We start from the raw sequence: 19,037 nt of genomic DNA, 5'->3' as shown, positions 1-19,037 counted from the left end.
AGAGCTCAATGGGGATCTCCGGAACTCGAGTGAAAGCTGAGGATTTGTCCTGCTAAGGGTTGGTTCAGGAATGAACATGTGACCCTTGCTCTTGGACATGATTCTCAAGGAGAAGTTGTTGGGAAGAGCTGTCCTGGCAGAGAAAAGCCCCGGCAGAGTCCGTTGTTCCTCTGCTGGACACTGCTCAGCAAGTGCTTCTCAGAGCCAGCCAGGATGAAGCAGAGAGAGCTGGGGTCGAGCTCCATGTTCCGCCTACCACTGAACGGCCTCCTAGGTGGGATCCCAGCTCCATTTCAGCCGCTGTGAGAAAACACTCTGACAAAAGCGACTTAGAAGAGAAAGTGGACATCGAGGCAGGCACCTGAAGCAGCTAATCATATCAGCCCCAGTCAGGAGCAGAGAGAAATGCATGCAAGCATCTTTACAGCTAATCATATCAGCCCCAGTCAGGAGCATGTTTACAGCTAGCTTTCCCCGCTCAAACACAGTCCAGGCTCCCACGCCAGGGAACAGCGCCCCCACTTTCCGGCTGCTTCTCCCCACACCAGCGAAGGCAATCAAGATAATGCCCGCAGACACATCCCCAAGTCAACCTGATCTGTTCAATCCTTCACTGAGACTTTCTCCTCAGGTGATTCTAAATTGTGTCAAGTTGACAAACAAGCCTTCACAGGTCGAACTGTTGTCCTCGTGAAAGCCATTTGCAAGGAATCTTTGGGAGCCATCAGTAAAGAACTCCCCTGAAACCTCCTTCATAGTCGGGTGTTCCTTTCCAGCCTGATCCCAGACAGATATGGTGCCAGAGTGTACACTTCATACCAGCTGTCTGTACAGCCAAAGCCAGGCCTGTTGGCATAGGCCTGCAAGTTACTCTAGAACTGAGAGAGGAGGACAGCAAGTTCAAAGCCAGTCTAGGCAACTAAGGTAGACATGGTCTCTAAATGAAAGTAATGGAGAGTTAGGGATTATTCCAGAGATGGGATGCTTGTCTAGTGGAACACACACACACACACACACACACCATACACACACACACCATACACACACAACACAAACAAACACAGATTCAGGGCTGCAGAGGGGGATAGACTACCATATAAAAGCAGCCCAAGCTTGCACACTGTTGGAGATGTTCAATCACACCCATCAGAACTCTAAGTGAACTGCTGAATCCAGAGCTATGCTGGGTCCTCTTGAGAACAGAACCCAGCCTGAGGCCTGCCTGGGATCACTCCAGCAGGCCCTACTGCCTCCTAGGAACCCTCCTAGGGTTCCTTGTCTGTCAATAAGCTCCCTCTGACACCGTTAACTCCTCCGTTCTCTCATCATCCTTGAAGGACCCAGGCTCAGCACCACGGCCTCTGTGGACACCTGCCCTCTCCTTCTTCCATGCATCACCCGTGTCCTCCTGCTGAGCTCTGTGATGGACTTCGTTTCTTTGCTTCTTTCCTCACATCTGGTTTCTCTGCCCTGGGAACAGCCCTGCTCTTGCCCGGATGGCTGTAGTAACTCGCTATCTCGACTCCTTGTGTTTATGATTTTCCTACGACATGTCATCGTAAAGCTTGCTGCTAGCCTACTGTGCTTTGATCTCCTAAGCAGCTTGAAGAACTCCTTCAGTAGCTCTACACCAGCAATGGAAAACGTCCAAGTCACGTATGTCACCAGCCTGACCTGGCATCGGGGGGATTCGCGTCCCTCCCTCAGCCTCCTTTCTCTATCACATTTCCCAATGTTTATCAAGTTTTTCAAGCCAGTAGAGACTTGAAGAGCAAATTCACTAGGGTGATACTATGCTTAATGAGAATTCTGGGTCTATCATTTACTGACCAGGTATTATTGGAAAAGCTTATAAACAAAACAAAACAAAACAAAAAAACCACTAATCTGAAACCTGACATCTGGACCTGTCCAGTTTTCACTTCCTTCTGCTTTCCGAGGAGTGTGGTGTGAGCAGATCACCATAAGCCTTGTTCTCTCTCCATTGCCAAGCTATACACAGCAGAAATAATATAGTTTATCTAATCTGGAGCTTGTGCAGAAGAAGGAAAAGTTAGACAATACATTCACTAATGCCTCTCAGAACAACGCCCCCCACTACTCTCTACCTGTCTAGGCCCCCTAAGAGATACCAACAGTTTCCCACCAATTCTCTCTGCCTGCATGACCTGCAGGTACCCGTCACTCAACATGCCACAAACTCCTCTGTCCCTTCTCTTTCTCTCCAAATGCCTGTCCCCCATCTTCACAAAAGTCTCTAGCATCACCATGTAGTCTACAATCTAGACTGGACTAGGATTTTTCTGCTTCTCCCTGCTCTCCCAAATACAATTATTGTCTGAGCTTAACACTCTCTACCTTCTGAGTAATAGTGGAGTCCCTTCCCTCCTCACCAGCTCCACCTCCAACCTACTGACTCCTCACAGCTCCACCCCCATCCTGCTGACTTAGTCCCAGTAGCTACCAGCCTAGAACAAACAAAATACATGACTTCAGAAGGGGCGATTCTAAAGGCAGTATTGTCATCATAGTAAGATAACAGTCCCCAAGTATCCATGAAGTGAATTGTTTCTAAGCAGTACAGAACATTTCTTAGTCAGTATTGCCTGTTAATAACCACCACGTGGCTGGGGAATATAGCTGGATGAGGAGCAAATGGTCATTGTTAATGAGCACTGTGGCTGAGCTGGAGCAGCATGCTCTACTTGGTCAAAAACTAGTGCTCAAGTACTGAGCTCTCCCTGCAGCCCAGCAGCTTGCTCTTAGAGGGCACAGCCCCATTGTCCACCTTCTGTTCATAGCATAAATTGCTCATCTGTCCAGACCTGAGCCTCCTTCTATGTACGATGTGGCTAGTGATATAAGAACATGTACCCACGCCTTAGCAAAGTGCCTGGTAGATCAAGGCTGCGTGTTCTTCTTATTGTGACCTCAGTTACACTCTGTTGATCAAGCTCAGAGCAAGGCTTGTGTTTAATTAATGACAATGATCACACTCTTCCTTGTTAGCAACATGACTTCCTTTTGGTCTCTGCAAGACATGAGAATCTCCCGGAGGTCCCTGCCAGGTACTCAGACCCTCTTCAGATGCCTCTGATCTAAGTGGTCATTGAGCATTGTGATTTGAAAACTCCTTGCCTGTTTAAAATACACAGTCCAAGCTAAGCTACTCTGGCTTTGACAAAGCTTGGGTGAATATGTAACCTTGTCATAGAGGGTGCACCAAGGGCAGAGGGGATATTTGTGGGCACGTATGTAAGAAGGGGCATAGCTCCCCTAGTCTTGAGAAAATCACCAGACCTGCTATCAATACATGAAAGTATATAAAAGCAAGGAATCAGCCACAGAAATTCCGACCGCCAAATTAAGGTCTGTTAGCAGTTAGGCAGGTAGCTTTAGGGGCAATGATCTTGGCTTAGGCAAGGGTTGAAGAGTGAGCTGTTGTACCTTTAAATGCCAGTAAGGGTCCTTTGGGGGCTTTTATTTGTTTCAGATAAGGCCTTTGTGATTGTGGTGGTTTGAAAGAAAATGGCGCCCAAAGAGAGTGGCACTATTAGGAGGTGTGGCCTTGTGGCAAAGGTGTGGTCTTGTTGGAGGAAGTGTGTCACTGTGGAGGTGGGCTTTGATGTCTTATACATGCTCAAGATACTACCCAGTGTGTCAGACCACTTCCTGTTGCCTGTCAGATGTAGGACTCTCAGCTACTTCTCCAGCACCATGTCTGCCTGCACACAACCATATCCACCATGATGATAACGCACTGAACCTCTGAACTGTAAGTGAGCCACCCCAATTAAATGTTTTTTCTTCATTTAAGTGTTGCTGTGGAGATGGTGCCTCTTCACAACGATAGAAACCCTAAGACAGATGATTATCTTTAAATGTCAACTTGACACAACCTCAAATCACAGGAGAAAAGTCTTAATGAGGGATTGTCTAAAGTGGGTCTGTCCGTGGGCACAACTACGGGAAATCATATTGCTAACTGATGGAGGAAGATGCAGGCCACTGTGGGTGACCTCATTCCCTAGGCAGAGAGCCCTAACTTGTGTATGAGTGGAGAACTCTAGCTGATCACAAGCAAGCAAGTGAGCAAGCATGCATTCATTTCTCTCTGCTCTTGACTGTGGAGGTGATGTGACCAGCTGTTTCAAGTTCCTGCCTCAACTTCCCAACAATGATGGGACTGTAACCTGAAATTTTAAGATGAAATACATCCCTTTCTCCCATGAGTGGCTTTTTATCACAGTGACAGAAATGAAACTAAGTAATCCCTGCAAAGCAGACTGCAAGGAGCTGGTTTAATACAGCTAAGACTACATTGCCTCTCCTCCAAGTGACTCAGAGTCAATGCTGCTCAGGATGGTTGCATTATAATGAAAATTCCTCTGCAGAGGGTGTTTCTGTTCTACCAAGTTTGGACAAAGGATATATGAAAAAGTCGCATGATGTCTAACTGAGCATGCTCAAGATTGTACCTCCCCTAATGTGATGGAAATATTTTCTATATGATGTACATCAGTTTCCCAGTGAAAGCCCCATAATTTCTTGGCTTGAGGAGAAGCACTCTTGGAGAATGAGCCTCGATATTCCTATTAGATACAAGTAACAATGCTTCTTTCCTCTCTTGTGCCCCAGTTGGGTCCACTGGTGTTGCACTCACAGAGTGAGCTCACAGCATTCGGTTACAGCCCCACTTCTTTGGAGACTGCAAAAATCACCAAATTCTTATCAAGATACAAGATAAATGTTGAAGAGAAATCACTTTGTCATATTTTTAGTGTATGTGTATGTACATGTTTGTGTATACATGAGCATGTGCGAGCATGGGGAAGTCGAGGCCAACGTCAGTCAGATGCCTTCCCCTGTTGCCCTCCACCTCAATTTTTGAGACAGACTTTCTCACTGAATCTGGAGTTCACCAATCCAGCTGGACTGGCTGGTCAGCGAATCCCAAGGATCTTCACGTCCTCTGTGCCCGGTTACAGATGCATGCTATCACACACGTGCTGGGAATCCGAATTCAAGTCTTCATGTCTCTGCATGACTCTACCACCCTGCTGACTGAGGCATCCCTCAGCCCTGGCTTTGCCATTTTGGTGTCTGTCAACTGGTGCTGATCCTTTGGTGCCACTTCATGGTGGCACTAACCAGCAGAGACTGGGGGATGTGCTCCCCTCTCCCATCATCTCCCCCTAGGCAAGGTCAGGAGAAGTAAAACCCAAGGTAAGGCTTTGACACTTACCTGGTTGACATCGAAGGTTCTGGCCTTGTTAAACCTCTTGGGGCCTTTGAACAGCAGGAGAAAAGGCGGCTTGTTCAAACTGCAGCCTCCCAAGGAGGCATCCCTCTTGGTAGATTTACTGGCCAAATCCAGGACTTGGGGACTCTGTGACAACCTGGAGTGAGGGAAAAATGAAGACTATGACCAAACTCTTGCCTATGGAGGGAGACCCACAAGCAGGCAGAGAGAGCTCGTGGCAAAGGACGTTCTTACTGTCATGATCTCTACATGAACTTTTTCATCTGCGCAAGTCACATATGCAAGATAGAAGGGCTCCAGAAAGTTCTGCGGACTTCAAGTATGGCAGAATACTGGTTTATTCTTTGAAATGGATATCATATAGAAATATAAAATCAAATACGCAGAGAGGGAAGTTACAGACATGGTTCAGCACGGGAATCTGGGTGAACATCAGGACGCCACAGAAGTAGTTTATGGAAAGATCTGTGTGACAGTGCTTGCTTAGAGCTGTGTGTGTTGTCTGGCAGAGGCTGTGAGTACACACCTCCTGTCTTCTCTGTCCCCCCCAACACACGCTCTGCTCCAACCACTGGCCTACAAGCTCAAGAGAGCTGCTTTATCAGCTATGGACAGGAGTGAGAACTGTGCGCCTCATCGTGGTCCAGAAAGTTCATGCCTGCTGGATGGTCGGAGGGATGATGGTGCCATTTTGGAAGGCTGCAAGTTCCAGCCTAAGGTTCCCAGCCAGAGCCAGGACCTTCCTCTGCTACAGTGTTCTGAATCAGAGATAGCAATTAAAGCTTGTATGAGTGGAATCCTGGAGCTCTACTCTTCTGAAAGTCATGGTCAGCACTGTGTGACTGGGTCTCCCCAGAACTGCACAGATCCTCAAAATTCCTTAGCCCTAAAAGTCATGGAGAGCTGATCCAATCAAACTGTACAGTCTTGATTAAAATGAAACCATATAGCATGAATATTTTTTCAACGGCCATGATCTGAAAGTAAATTTTTGTTAGATCTTTTCCAAGGTCTGTGCTGCTAGGAGCTTTTGCTTGTCGGTTTTTAAATGAATTTTGGAAATATGCAGAATGAGAGCCTTGAGAAACACTAAGAAATCTAATCCAGTAACTGGGTTAAGTGTGACAGTGTGCAGGTGGGTGGGCTCTTATTGATAACCACAGAAAAAAGATCCCCCACCTTTGGACAAAAACGTTGCTGATACAACCCTCGAAATAACCGCCTCCCAGACGGAGGGACTGCTGGAGATTCGAGAAGCCAGGGAGCCTTTGGTTCCTTCCCTGAACCTGGTCATCAATGAGGAGTCGGAGGCTGCAAACGGAGAGACACAAGACAAGGGTGAGACTCCTCGCAAAAAACCAAACAGCAACAAAACACCCCCACACTGTGGGCACGATCTACTGACTGACCCAGCCTCAAATCTGTCACCCACGACTAGTCAAATCAGAAACGATTTGAAAGTGCAAAGTATTTTCACACACAACACTTCAGCCAACTAATATATATGTACTGAAAGTATGTATCATAGACATCTGCTCAAGCAATTTTTTAAAAAGGTTTTTTAATTTTTATTTTATTTGTATGTGTTGCCTAAATGCATGTCTGTGCACCATATATGTGCCTAGTATCTGAGGAGCCAAAACCAGGAGTCAGATTTTCTGGAATTGGAGTTAAAAATGGTTGTGAGCCACCATGCAGGTGCTAGGAATTGAACCTGGGTCCTCTGAAAGAGCAGCCAGTGCTCTTAACTACTGAGCCATCTCTCCAGCCCTTCAATGAATTTTTGCAACATGAATATATCAAAATAGTTTGCATTCATAGAAAGATACCAACTTTCCCGGTACCTCAAGAACACAAGTGCCTCGTGTTAATTGTAGTTCCCAGCTTCCCTCTCCCTCCAGGAATAACCACCACTCTGAATTCTGAACCAGTTGATTTGCCTTGTTTTTAAACCCGTGGACACAGAGTCACAGGAGGTCCCTCTCAGATGTGCCTCTCTTCCCCACATTTTTGGAGGCTCACCCATGCCATCCTATATGAAGGTTTGTGATGGCTCCCCCCACGTTTAGGGTGGGTAGTCCATTTTGAATTTTATCTGTCCACACACATCTGACCACTGACTTTACGCTTCAGTCAGGACAGGTGGACAGAACTAGGAACGGGAGAACACGTAGCCAACCAGCGTCAGCACCAGGAAGAGATGCTCTGAGAAGCTATGCTGGAGAACTCTGATGAGCTAGACCCCGGCAGCAGAGGCAGTCCACTCACCCTGAGGTGTCGCTGATTACAGACACGTGATGCAGTAAGCCGTCCCTGTAGGTCTGTGAAGACTTGAAGATGGGGTCTCTGCTGTCCCTGGTGCTCAACTCAATGTGACCATCTTCTAGGGTGACCTGCAGGCTACTTGTCTGAAACCATCCCAGAATACACCACCACCAATTAATGTGCATTTAGAGATGACGAATGAACGATCAGAACTAGGCATAAAGCAGCCAGGGTGTTTTGACCCAGATAGTTGGTCCTTGACTCTTGATCGAAAGATAATTTTAAATAGTTCACCTCCTTGTTTATGAATATAATAATGATATGCAGATTACTTCAACAATGATGAATTTGTCAGTCTTTGTCTAGATCTACTTTTGTTCGGCCCACTTGATTTTCTAACCAGATGCATAGAACATTAAATCACATCTAATTTCCCCCTATTTTTACTTATTTTGATGAAGTTATCTCTATCAGAATCCATTCTCTTCTGCATAAACTTTACAGCAAGGAGTTGATTCATCATCATTCAGAATCTTTTTCCTATGTAAGATAACAACAAGGACTCCTTCTCTGTGATTTTCATAAGTGTTTTATGTTTTGGTCATTATTTCTAAGAAGCCCAACTTTCCAGGTCAAGCTGTGCTCATCCAAACACTGGCAAGACAACTGACTCTTTCTGTCAATGAGTAACTTAAAACCTATCATTAGTGGTCCTTTCAGCTTCATTCAGTTTCTCTGCTATGTCTAATTTCTGACATTTCCCTTAAGATGTGTGTTCTCGGCGAGTTCTTCTCCAGTGCATACTCACAGCCAGAGATGGCTTTGCAGTACTTGTTACCAATGGGATCAACTGTGTTTCCTAAATAACCATTTTTGAACTTGAAAGCAATATCCCTAAGACATTTCTAGAGTTCCTGTACTGTACAGGGTTGCTCTAACTTGTTGCTAATCCAATCCTTCCATCTGCTTTCAACCATTTTGTGGAGGGTGTACCAACTGTACGTACATGTGACAGAGGAAACCAGGATTAGGAATCGTGCTAGGTCTGCGCTGGGGACATGGTTCGGTCAGGAAAATGCTCGCCACACAAGGATGAAGACCTGAGCCCAGTTCCCAGACCCACAGAGAAAAAGCTCGGTGCAGTGGTGTGCGCTCACAATCCCAAGGCTGGGGAGAGGGAGACGGGACGATCTCTAGGGCTGGCTAGGCAGCTTAGCCTATTTGGTGAGCCCTAGGCTGGGGAGAGACCTCCTTGTCTCAAACAAGTGTGCTCACACGTTCATGCACACACACACACACACACACAGAGAGAGAGAGAGAGAGAGAGAGAGAGAGAGAGAGAGAGAGAGAGAGAGAGAGAGAGAGAGAGAGCAAGCGCACAACATTAGGTCAAACTAATGTGCTATCGAGCTTGGGTAGACCACCTCCTGTACTATCTAATGGCACATGTCGTCTCTTTAGCGATCGTTTTAAAAGTCTACAAAAACTGGTAAATAAGACACCGAAAGGTGAGTGACCCTCCTAATGGGCACAGCCACAGAGGCAGCCACTGTCATCCTTTAGATCTGATACAAAATATCCACTGTGGTTGGCAACACTAAAGAAGCAAACCAGAGACCATTATTTATTTTAAAGTCCCATTCTTCCTAGGAGTGGATTTCTAAGCTGACTCATCTCAGGAGCTATAGAGGGCCTTGTTTGTGAACTGAGTCTCTGTCTCAGTCTCTCTCCCTTACCTCATTCTCTCTTGCTCTCTCGCTGTGTGTTCCTTTTCTGTGTATGCCCATGTGATGTGCACTCGCCGGTGCTCATGTGTGTGGAGGCACACGGTTGCCTCCAGGTAGGTGTCTTCCCTGATTGCTGTCTACCTCGCATAGTCAGTCAGGGTCTCTTACAGAACCGGAGCTCACCATCTGGGCTGGTCTAGCTCAGGAGATTGAGCCCTAGACTGCTAAGGGGATATCCTGTCTGCTTCCCTGAGTCGAGACTGGAGGTGGCCTGTCGTGCCCACCCTCACATGGGTGCTGCAGATCCAAACGTCAATCCTCACATTTGCATAGTAAGCACTTTACCTGCCAAGTCGCCTCCCCAGCCCCCAAGGGAATTTCTACTGAAGAGGGCACTGGGCCGGATTTCCTCAAAGTCTCCAGGGTAAAGATTTTCTGAGGAGTAATTGCTGCAATAGAGGATTCTGAAGACCATCTTTTGAAGTTGTAATCAAGAAGAAAATGAGTATAAACCTTAATGTTTTCCTAAGCCACATTATCGCTTACTCCTGTTATAGTTCATTTTAACACTTATCTGCAAAGAATGGAAAAGATTGCTCAATACACACAAATCCAGCTCTATCAATTACTACGCAGCTTCTAGCTGGATTTCCTTCAGGATCTGGCCCAGGTGGAGAGTTGCTCACGTGATAGCAGATAAAATGCCTAAGTCCTCTACCCTCCAAATCTCTCTGCTGCTCTGGACAGAAACTGTGGAGCCAGAATCTTAATTCAAACATTCCACCTCTTACCTGTGTCTGATGATTCAATAGTGTACCGCTGGGCTGAAAGGTCTGAAACCCAAAAGAGAGCTGGAAGCGGTCGGGCAGGGGCACATTCAAGTTGGTAAAGCTCATCTGTCCTCCTCTGGAGAACGAGGCAGTTCGCACGAGCTGACATGCAAACATGGAAATCACTGATGTTATAATCGTGTCCTGGACGCCCAGATATGGGCTCTAAAACTGCACCACTTTCCTGCAATGGCGAACACCATGAGGGCAGTCCAGATGGACTCGCGCTTCGCTTTGCCACACAATCAGGGTTCCTAGGCAGTGCATGAAGCCAGCTGACCGCGGGCACCACCATGGCTCTTGGGGACGCAGTGTGTCCCATGCCCTGAGTCCCGCTTACCTTCCAGTCTTCGGAGCACTTCTTGGTGACTCCCACGGTGTCGTTCAACCTGACGACACCGCTGGTTTTCTTCAGATTCTTCATGCAGCCTTGGAAAGCAGGCGTGGAGATGTTAAACCTGGGGGAGGAATGCAGAAAGGGGACCTGTCAGGCTGGCCTCCCTGGAAAGGCTGGTTTCCCGGTGCTTCTCAATGCATGGAAAGTCTGTGGGTGCGCTGTAAACAGCAGGTGATATAGAAACATGTACGTGGGAATTCAAGATCCAGGGATGTGCTAAAAACCTTCAGGCTCTATTTTACCACAGACCCTGTGAACTCAGGAAACTGTTACTTTTTAGTTCTATTAAATTATGGAAAACATGGCTGATCTAATCAATGCCAAGCTGACACCCTGGGCTTGAATTTACCTGCTGCCCCCGAACTGTGCCATGTGAGCAAGTGGTTGTTTTGAGGATGAAATACATTGATGTTCAGAAAGAGCCTGGAGTGATGGTGGACGCAACACAGGTATGTGAGAGGCTCCGAGTGGGTGAGGGCTGTGGGCCCTGGAGCTGGGCTGCCTGGCTCAAGGTCTGGGTCAGCTTAAGCAGCTTTCCTCCTCTGTTCCTCTCTAATCCAAAATGGAAAACCCACTGCTCTGCTTCATGAGCTGTCATACGACTAACTTAATATGTGTAACCTGCTCAATAACACTTAGGGAAACTGAGGTCTCATTGCAAGACAGTAGGGCTATCTATATAGTACCTGGAACATCACTTTTCATCCTACATTACTGCCCTATTATCATTACGTCAGCCATTTCTTCTGGTTGTGTGGTGGACGCGTGTACATGTGTGTGTGCACTCCTGGGGGGGGGTGTATGTATGTGCATGCTGAAGCCAGAGGTTAACAATGGATGTCTGTCTCTATTGCCCTCCACCTTATTTTTTGAGACAAGGTCTCTCACTGAAGCTGGAGCTCACACCTCAGCTAGAGCGGCTGGCCAGGAAGTCTGAGGCATCCTCTTGCCTCGGCCGCCTAGCACTAGAACTAAAGGCACATACCACCGTGCCCGGCTTTTTTATGTAGGTGCTAGAGATCTGAACTCGGGTTCTCGTGTTTGTCCACTGAGCCCTTTTCAGAGTGACACATCTTCCCCGGCTTACACAAGCCATTTCTATAGCAGACCTTTCTATGCGGCACCCGGCCACTCCCTTTGATTGACTTCCTGACCTGTGTGGAGGTGAGTTCATGAAAATTATTAATACACACGAACCAACTGAGGTCTAGGCAAATATTAATGTTTCTTAATCAAATGATGCACTAAGAAAATCCAGTGCCGATTTCATTATAAATCCCTAAGGCAGCTCTACTAATCCTAATGGAGAGGTGTCCTGCCTTCAGTCTAGTCAGATTCATTATAAACAGCAGAGCTATGAGGAATGTGCATGAATTAAATTTAACTAAAAGAAAAGCACACCTTCGTTGGCACTGTGGCTTAACTATTTTAGAAAGACAGCCTTCACCTTGGAGAGGGACGTATGCTTCAATTTCTGGGGCTGGTTACTTTATAAATTTGTTTATATCCATTCTCTTGGGCCCGCTAAGGGCCTAGACTCCCTCCAGGATGCAAGGTCTGAAAATACTTGCTAGAGGAACCTGATTATGTCAGGGCATGTGCTGTTCAATGACTTCCTGCATTGGAATGGATGTGCGTACTCTGGGCCCATCTGCCCACAAAAGCTCATCCAGCTCCCTGGCTGGAGTCAGCAGATGTGAGGGAACTACAAGATCACAAAGTGATGCTGAGCCCAGTGTCTGTCAGACTCCGGCTGACTGCCACTTTCCTGTGACCTTTGCCTCCACGTTTTATGATTACACTCAAATCCAAGGGAAAATGTCCTGGTTGGTGCCAGGCCCTCTGGCCTTATCAGAAAGGATTTATAGATGAGATCAACAGACACGTGATTTCCAGTTATAATCTCAAGTCGTTCAAAGACCTAAGTCCTCATTCCTAGGAGGCTGAGAGGGAGGAGAGCCATGGTCTCTGCAGCACAAAGCTTCAGGACACAGCCAGGACTCCACCCCGCCTCGTTCCTGTCAGGTGTGAGCTCTCTGAGTCTCCTCACTAAACCTTGAGAAGAGCTGTGTGGTGCCCTGCAGGGTCCTGCTGAGGCTCTCTAGGCCACCGGCCTGCCGGTGACCCTCATCAGCAGATAGTTGCAGGGACTCATTGGATGGTCAAATACCTTACCAGATGGGTAAGACAGGCCAGAAACTGATAAATACCGCTGAGCATTTTATTTCTGAAGAAACAAAAGGCCAGGTAAATATTTCCGTGGGCTTCTGTCCACTTCCTTTATTTCTCTGCTCTTGGGATTTTAATTAAAGCAAGAAAGAAAAGTATAAGCTTATTTAGAAAAGGGGAAGCTTCTCATTTGGAAGCATAAGTCAGACTGCCAGGAAAAGCCTCTCTCTCTCTCTCTCTCTCTCTCTCTCTCCCTCCCCCTCCCCCTCTCCCTCCCCTCTCCCCTCCCCTCTCCCCTCCCCCTCCCCCTCCCTCTCCCTCTCCCCCTCCCCCTCCCCCCTCTCCCATATGTGTGTTCTTAGCCTACACCTGTCCATGAACTTCTTTAATGTGTAGATCAATAGACTCCTTCTGTTTCCCTCGGTGTTACCCACCCAACTGGACTCTGTGTTTCTATCCTTCCCCGAGTGATAACCGGGGCGGGCGGGGGGGGGCATGAGAGTGTCAGACAGTTTACCCCACTCCCCCATGTTGGATGGCCGGTCCCATTATTCAGTTCTACAGTCTGTTCTTCTTTCCTGACTACATTGTTAGTATTGCAAAGTTAACTGTCTGTGGCTAAAATTAAATGAAGGGGACTAGAATTGTTGGTAGCGATTGCTGCCAGCGGGAGAGGGGGTCTGCTTTAATAAAATGCGGCACACTGCGGTGGCAAGACAGCTCAGTGGGTAAGGACACTTGCTGTCAAGCCCGATAATCTGAGTTTGATGCCAGGACACACAGGGTAGGAGGAGAGAACCAACCCCACGAGTGGTCCTCTGACCTTCACATGCATGCAGTGGTCCCCACCCCCCCCCCAAAAAAACCCACAGCGTCATCTTACCTTTCTCTGATTGCAATTGGAATTCCTCCCAGATAATATGTGCCGAAATCAAATATATCCCCTTCAATTTTTATATTATGGTCATGCATATACACCCACATGAGTTTTCTTGAGTTTCCGATTGTAATCGAAATCTAAAATGAATGGGAATGAATGAGCAAGCAATGAGACACAAACCTATTTGTGGTGGTTCACAGTAACTGTGGTTTTCTTTTCCTTGGCATTTATTTACATGCATGTAGAAGACTGCCCTGTGTGTGTGTGTGTGTGTGTGTGTGTGTGTGTGTGTGTGTGTGTGTATGTATGTTCATGTGTCTTCACGTTCATCCATGTGTGTGCAGAGGTCAGAAAACTACTATAGGTGCTGTTCCTCGGGCACTGTCCACCTTTGATTTCAGACAGGGGCGTCACTCACAATGTCTATCCTGCTAGCCCACAAACACCAGGGGCCTGTCTGCCTTTACATCCCCAGTGCTGGGATGACCAGCCCACCACACTTAGCTTTTTCTACTTAGTTTCTGAGAAGTTCAGCTCGGCTCCTCATACAGTCTGAGTTATCTCCCCAAGCCCCCAGAACAGTGGTTCTCAACCTGTGGGTTGTGACCCCTTTAGGACCATCACAGCATTAGGAAGGTTAAAAACCATTGTCCTAAAACATGTTAGTAGAAGTAGTCTCACTTTAATAGAAATGTTCTCAGTTGAAATTTATCAAGGTTTACATAATTTACATATGCTATATATATATTATACTTCATGCCTAAATGTTCAAATTTTTAAAGGACACACCCCTCAGTTAATAAGTTCACCTTGTAATAGGTTTGTGTGTCATTTGCCTATTTTTGTTTGGGGGGGCATTTCTTTCATTTTAAAGGTTCACTGACTTCTAAAATTTCAAATCAACAGACTCCAAGGACATACGTACCGTGTGATCTCGCCCATTGTTGATGGTGTCTTGGAATCCTTTCTCTTTGGGCAGCTCCGAATTCAGCTTGTATCTCACCATGAGATTGCCATCTTCTATGTCCAGGGATATGAAATTATCCTGGAGTGTGGAAACAGATAGATTACCGGGAGGCTTGGCTGAAGAAGTCCCGGTTCTCCAGCGATCCCCGATGGTGCTGTCAGCTTCAGGTGCTCCCGGGCTAACCGGAGACCAGGGCTGAGACCACAGAGGCAGATGACAGCTGACTACTGCAGCTGTGAGAGACACCCCAGCGCCCAGCACCCGGGACGAACTCCTACATGCCAGCCAGAGTCCTGACTTCGTTCTACCACAACCAGGACCAGCGGGCCACACATGGAGTCATCGCTCACCTTCCCCCTTTCTCGTCCAGTCGGCCCATTCATATCTTGGGATTTGCCCCTGAACTGTCACGGCACACCCCGGGCTCAGCCATATCATCACTCCTGTGGTCCTCCCCTGCCCCCCCAGATCACCTTCCACATGCAGCCAGGCAGTCTTCTGCCATCGACAGTGAGCATACTAACTTTCTTGGTTCTCAGGGCACAGCACAGACTCCCTGGCACAGGCTTCGAGGTGCTGCCCATCTCTTCACTTAGCTTCTCATCATGTCCTGCTGGCAGGCCATCTTCTGTCCCTGCAAGTCCTCACTGCCAAGGCCTTCTTTGTGCCCCGCCCCTGTTGAGTCCCCTTCTACCACACACACTTCCGATGTCACCTTCTACTTGTCCACCGGGTTTCAAAGGAGGTGTCTTTTGCTCTGATTTCATACTTCATCATTTTCCCTCTACATGATTCAAAATGGTGATGACGCTCACTGACCAGCAGGGCACCTGTGTGCAATGCCAGCATTCCCCTCTAGAGGGCAGGATATGGTTCATCCTGCTCAGCATTGCCTCTTGGCCATGGAGCAAGCATGGGCTTGAACCAGCTATTTCCGCAATGGTCAGAAAAGCTGAGGTTTTCTAACTTAGACTTGAAGCTGTTGCTCTTATCCAGTTCCCTATGATAAGAAGTCTTCTCTGTGAAGTCCTGTGAGTCTCTGAGAGCCTTCATCTAAAAGGCTTTCAGTGTGGATCCCAAAGTCTTGCCTGGAGAGCCATCAACCTGAGCCAGGGAACAGTGGCTCCCTGAGAGCAGAAACTGTCTCCTTAGCAGAGGCTCTAAGGATTCTTATGCAATGGGGTTATGTAAGGTTCCTCCAGACTAAACACTATTTCTGGTCCCGAGTCTCCAAAAACTTCAAAATGTAAAATAAATTGAGCATCCCCCAAGCCCCAAATTCAAAATGGGAAATGCTTCAAGATCAAAACATTTTCATTATCAGCAGAACAACACAGTTCTGATGGTTTATGACATACAAACTTTGCTCTGTGCACAAAACTGTTTAAAATATATTGCATAAAATTACTTTCACTCTACATGTATACAATGTGTGTTTATGAAACGTTCATTCAGTTCATGTTACACTTGGGTCCTGTGATGTTAGCTCATATTTACCTTGACACAGCCCAGATTCACCTAGAAAGAGCATCTCAATGAGGAACTGACTGTCTACACTGGTTTGGCCTTTGGACATGTCTATGGGGGTTGTCTTGATTGCCTTAATTGGTGTGGGAAGAGCCAGGCTTGAAACTGGGCACCATCGTTTCCTGGTATTGGACCCTGGAGTAGAGAAAGCTACCTGAGCACTAAGCATCCTCAAGATTCCTCATTATGTATATGCAAATATTCTAAAATGAAAAACAATCCAAAATGTGGGACACTACTCATCCTATGCATTTTGGGGGAAAAAAAAAGATCCTCCACCAGAACAAAGTAGACCTTGTTTTGGAATACAAGTGCCTTAGCCTGGAGACACTGGGTAACTGCCTTGCTCTCTCCAGCCTTTAGACTGATTGGGACCCTTCCAAACTTCAGAGCTTAGGGGCCAAACCAACCTCAGAAGGAAGAGTGGAGACAAGGCTTTGTTCCTATCTGGCAGCAGATGAGTTTGGGGAAAATCTCAAGCTGAATATCATCCACACATTCTCAGACTGGTGACCTAGTACACATTTTTTTTTTTTTGGAACACTGCAAGTATACAAGATGTGTTCTGGAGGTGGATCCAACAGAAGACCCATTACTGCAGAACCAGAGCGAACAGCATGTCCACTCTCCTCGAAGCAGTCGAGGGCACTTGCAATCATGAGTGGACGTCCACCTTGCGCACATCTACCCTCAGAAATATAAGAATGACCCTCTGGTATAGCGGGGTCGGCTGGCGGTTCTATGTCTGGTTTAGTTGTTTTCTTCTTTGAGAAACCTCCACACTGATTTTCAAAGGTGGCTGCACCAGCTGACAGTTCCACTAGCAGAACATTCAGGTTCCCTGTGGCCACCGCCACACCAGCACCTGCTGTTGTTTGTAGTGCCGACGATGGCCTTTCTGACTGGAAGGAGATGGGATGTTGTAGTTAGCATCTGTATTTCCCCGGTGGCTATGGATAATCCTGATCAAAAGCCCGCGCCGGCTTGGGAGGTCAACTTCCTTATCTATTTTTTCTTAGAACTTTATTATCTAATTTTCAACAGAATATATTATTTGCTAAATGGTCACAGTGTCAGACTGCCTCCGAATATTTGTGTTTATGGTCACAGACCTAGGCCGCTCTCAGCCTTGGTCAGAGTGGTTCTTCTTGCCAGTGCTGGGATACATGACTGGTCAAAGTGTTAAGAACAGGAGAAAGTGCTCAGCCCTAAGGGAGCATCTTTCTCACCACCACCCCTCACGACTACAGAGGCTCAGGGGTCATCTTTGCCAGACTTACGGCAAGGCGTCCCTTAATGAGTAGATACCGGCAGCTGATGGCTGCCAGGGGAAGGAAAATATTCTCCTTTTGAACATGTGGCCACTGCTAGATTTTCCAGAACCCACTGGACAGCCCCACACATAGGCGGCACTAGTTGGACTTAGTGAGTTATCAAGAAAAAGCCATGACATTGGGAGGGGACCATGTTGGGGGGATTTGAGGAAGTTGGAAAGGGAAACAGGGGAGCGGATTTGATTATATTATTGTACACAGTATAAAGGCCTCAAGAATAAAGAAAAACACTAAAAATAAAGCGTGAGCCTCTGACCTAGGCTGTTTCAAAGTACAGTAGCTCCCGTGCCGTGGGGAGCCAGGCTGCGGGCTCAGAAAGACACAATCCCCACAGCTGCCACGAGCCGGACCAAGGTCACAGCATCAGGAAGTCCAGCCACCTAGACTGGGGGACCCCAGGAGCTCTTCATTTGTTTAAAGCAGAGTGAGACGTGAGCAGGCAAGCCACCATTTTAAAGTCGGAAACGGATGTGAAAATAAGTTAGGAGGAGAATCCTGTCTCCTTTGGGTGGCAACTGTCCAATCCCTGGTCCTTTGTTCTCGTTAAAACTCACCTCAGCAGAAAGAAGACGGACGGGCCAAGGTCACACTGCCAAGCTATTGTACAATAGCCCAGTCACCCCGAGATTGCTAGACACAGTGGATATTCACGTGGTTTCTGGATGCTTGGTGTAAATTACCTGGTTTTCGGCAAAGAACAGCAAGCCTCTGTCCACGGTGGTCTGGATGGTCTGGATGAAGTTTGGGAAGGGGGCGCTGGCTTGCGTGGGAATGCGGGCGTAGCCTGTACCCTCAAAGTAGTTTCTGTCCGACTCTTCCTTCCGCCTGTCAGCACCAACCGGAAGTTAGAGGTCAGCCATCAAAGGCCACCTTGCGGGTGTGTTTCTAACACGGGGCACTGCTGGCTGAACAATGGAACAAGGAATGACGGGCTGGGAGGCTGTCATTGACAGGCTACACAATTGTGTAGGAAAAGGGGAACCACGGTTAGCATGTCGGCCAGCCTTCCTTCCTCGTGTGCTCTTAACCCCTGCGCTGAAGAGGCTGTTCCGTGGGTAAAGTGTTTGCTACGTAAGTACGAAGACCCAAGTTGTGATGCTCAGAACCCATGTTAAAGCTGAGCATAGCAGCACACATCTGTAGCCCTAGTACAGGTGTGTGTGGGGGGGCGTGGAGGCAGGTGAATTTGGGGGCTTTCTAGCTAGCCAGTTTAGTCAAAATGTGAGCTCTAGGTTCAGAAAGAGACCCTGACTCAAAAATAAGGTGGGGGAGTTATAGAGAAAAAGACTGATGTCTACCTCTGGTCTCCAACATGTGTACACATGGATGAACATACCTGGACACACATACATATATCATGTAAACCCGGGGGGGGGGGGGGAGAGAGAGAGAGAGAGAGAGAGAGAGAGAGAGAGAGAGAACATCTTCTAGAGATGTGTATTCAGGAGAAAGTGGCCAACTATAAGAAATTATTAATTTTCAGTGTCAGCTTCTAAATAACAACAGGAACATCTCAAGTCCTTTAAATTATAGAGACGGCTAGGAGCTCAAAAGAGCAGGGAGTGGTGTGAATAAGAATGGCTCCTATCGATTCAAATGTTTGAATATTTAGTCATTATGAGGTGGCACGATTAGGGGTGTGGTCTTGTTGGAGGAAGTGTGTTACCGGGTGAGTTTG

General features: G+C 47.2%; 1 protein-coding gene across 1 annotated transcript in view; it reads right to left on the bottom strand.

Moving 5' to 3' along the window:
* Positions 1-19,037, bottom strand: part of Lama3 (laminin subunit alpha 3) — a 226,397-nt gene that overhangs the window by 18,284 nt on the left and 189,076 nt on the right. Inside the window, 8 exon segments of the mRNA XM_028876683.2 lie at positions 5,246-5,399; positions 6,443-6,574; positions 7,532-7,671; positions 10,047-10,187; positions 10,426-10,543; positions 13,535-13,668; positions 14,457-14,576; positions 18,040-18,184. Coding sequence (XP_028732516.1) covers positions 5,246-5,399; positions 6,443-6,574; positions 7,532-7,671; positions 10,047-10,187; positions 10,426-10,543; positions 13,535-13,668; positions 14,457-14,576; positions 18,040-18,184 — 1,084 coding nt within the window.

The sequence above is a fragment of the Peromyscus leucopus genome, chromosome 19 (genome assembly GCF_004664715.2).
Source record: "Peromyscus leucopus breed LL Stock chromosome 19, UCI_PerLeu_2.1, whole genome shotgun sequence".
NCBI lineage: Eukaryota > Metazoa > Chordata > Mammalia > Rodentia > Cricetidae > Peromyscus > Peromyscus leucopus.
Note: the sequence above shows the minus strand (reverse complement) of the source record. Positions and strands in the feature narration are given on the sequence as shown.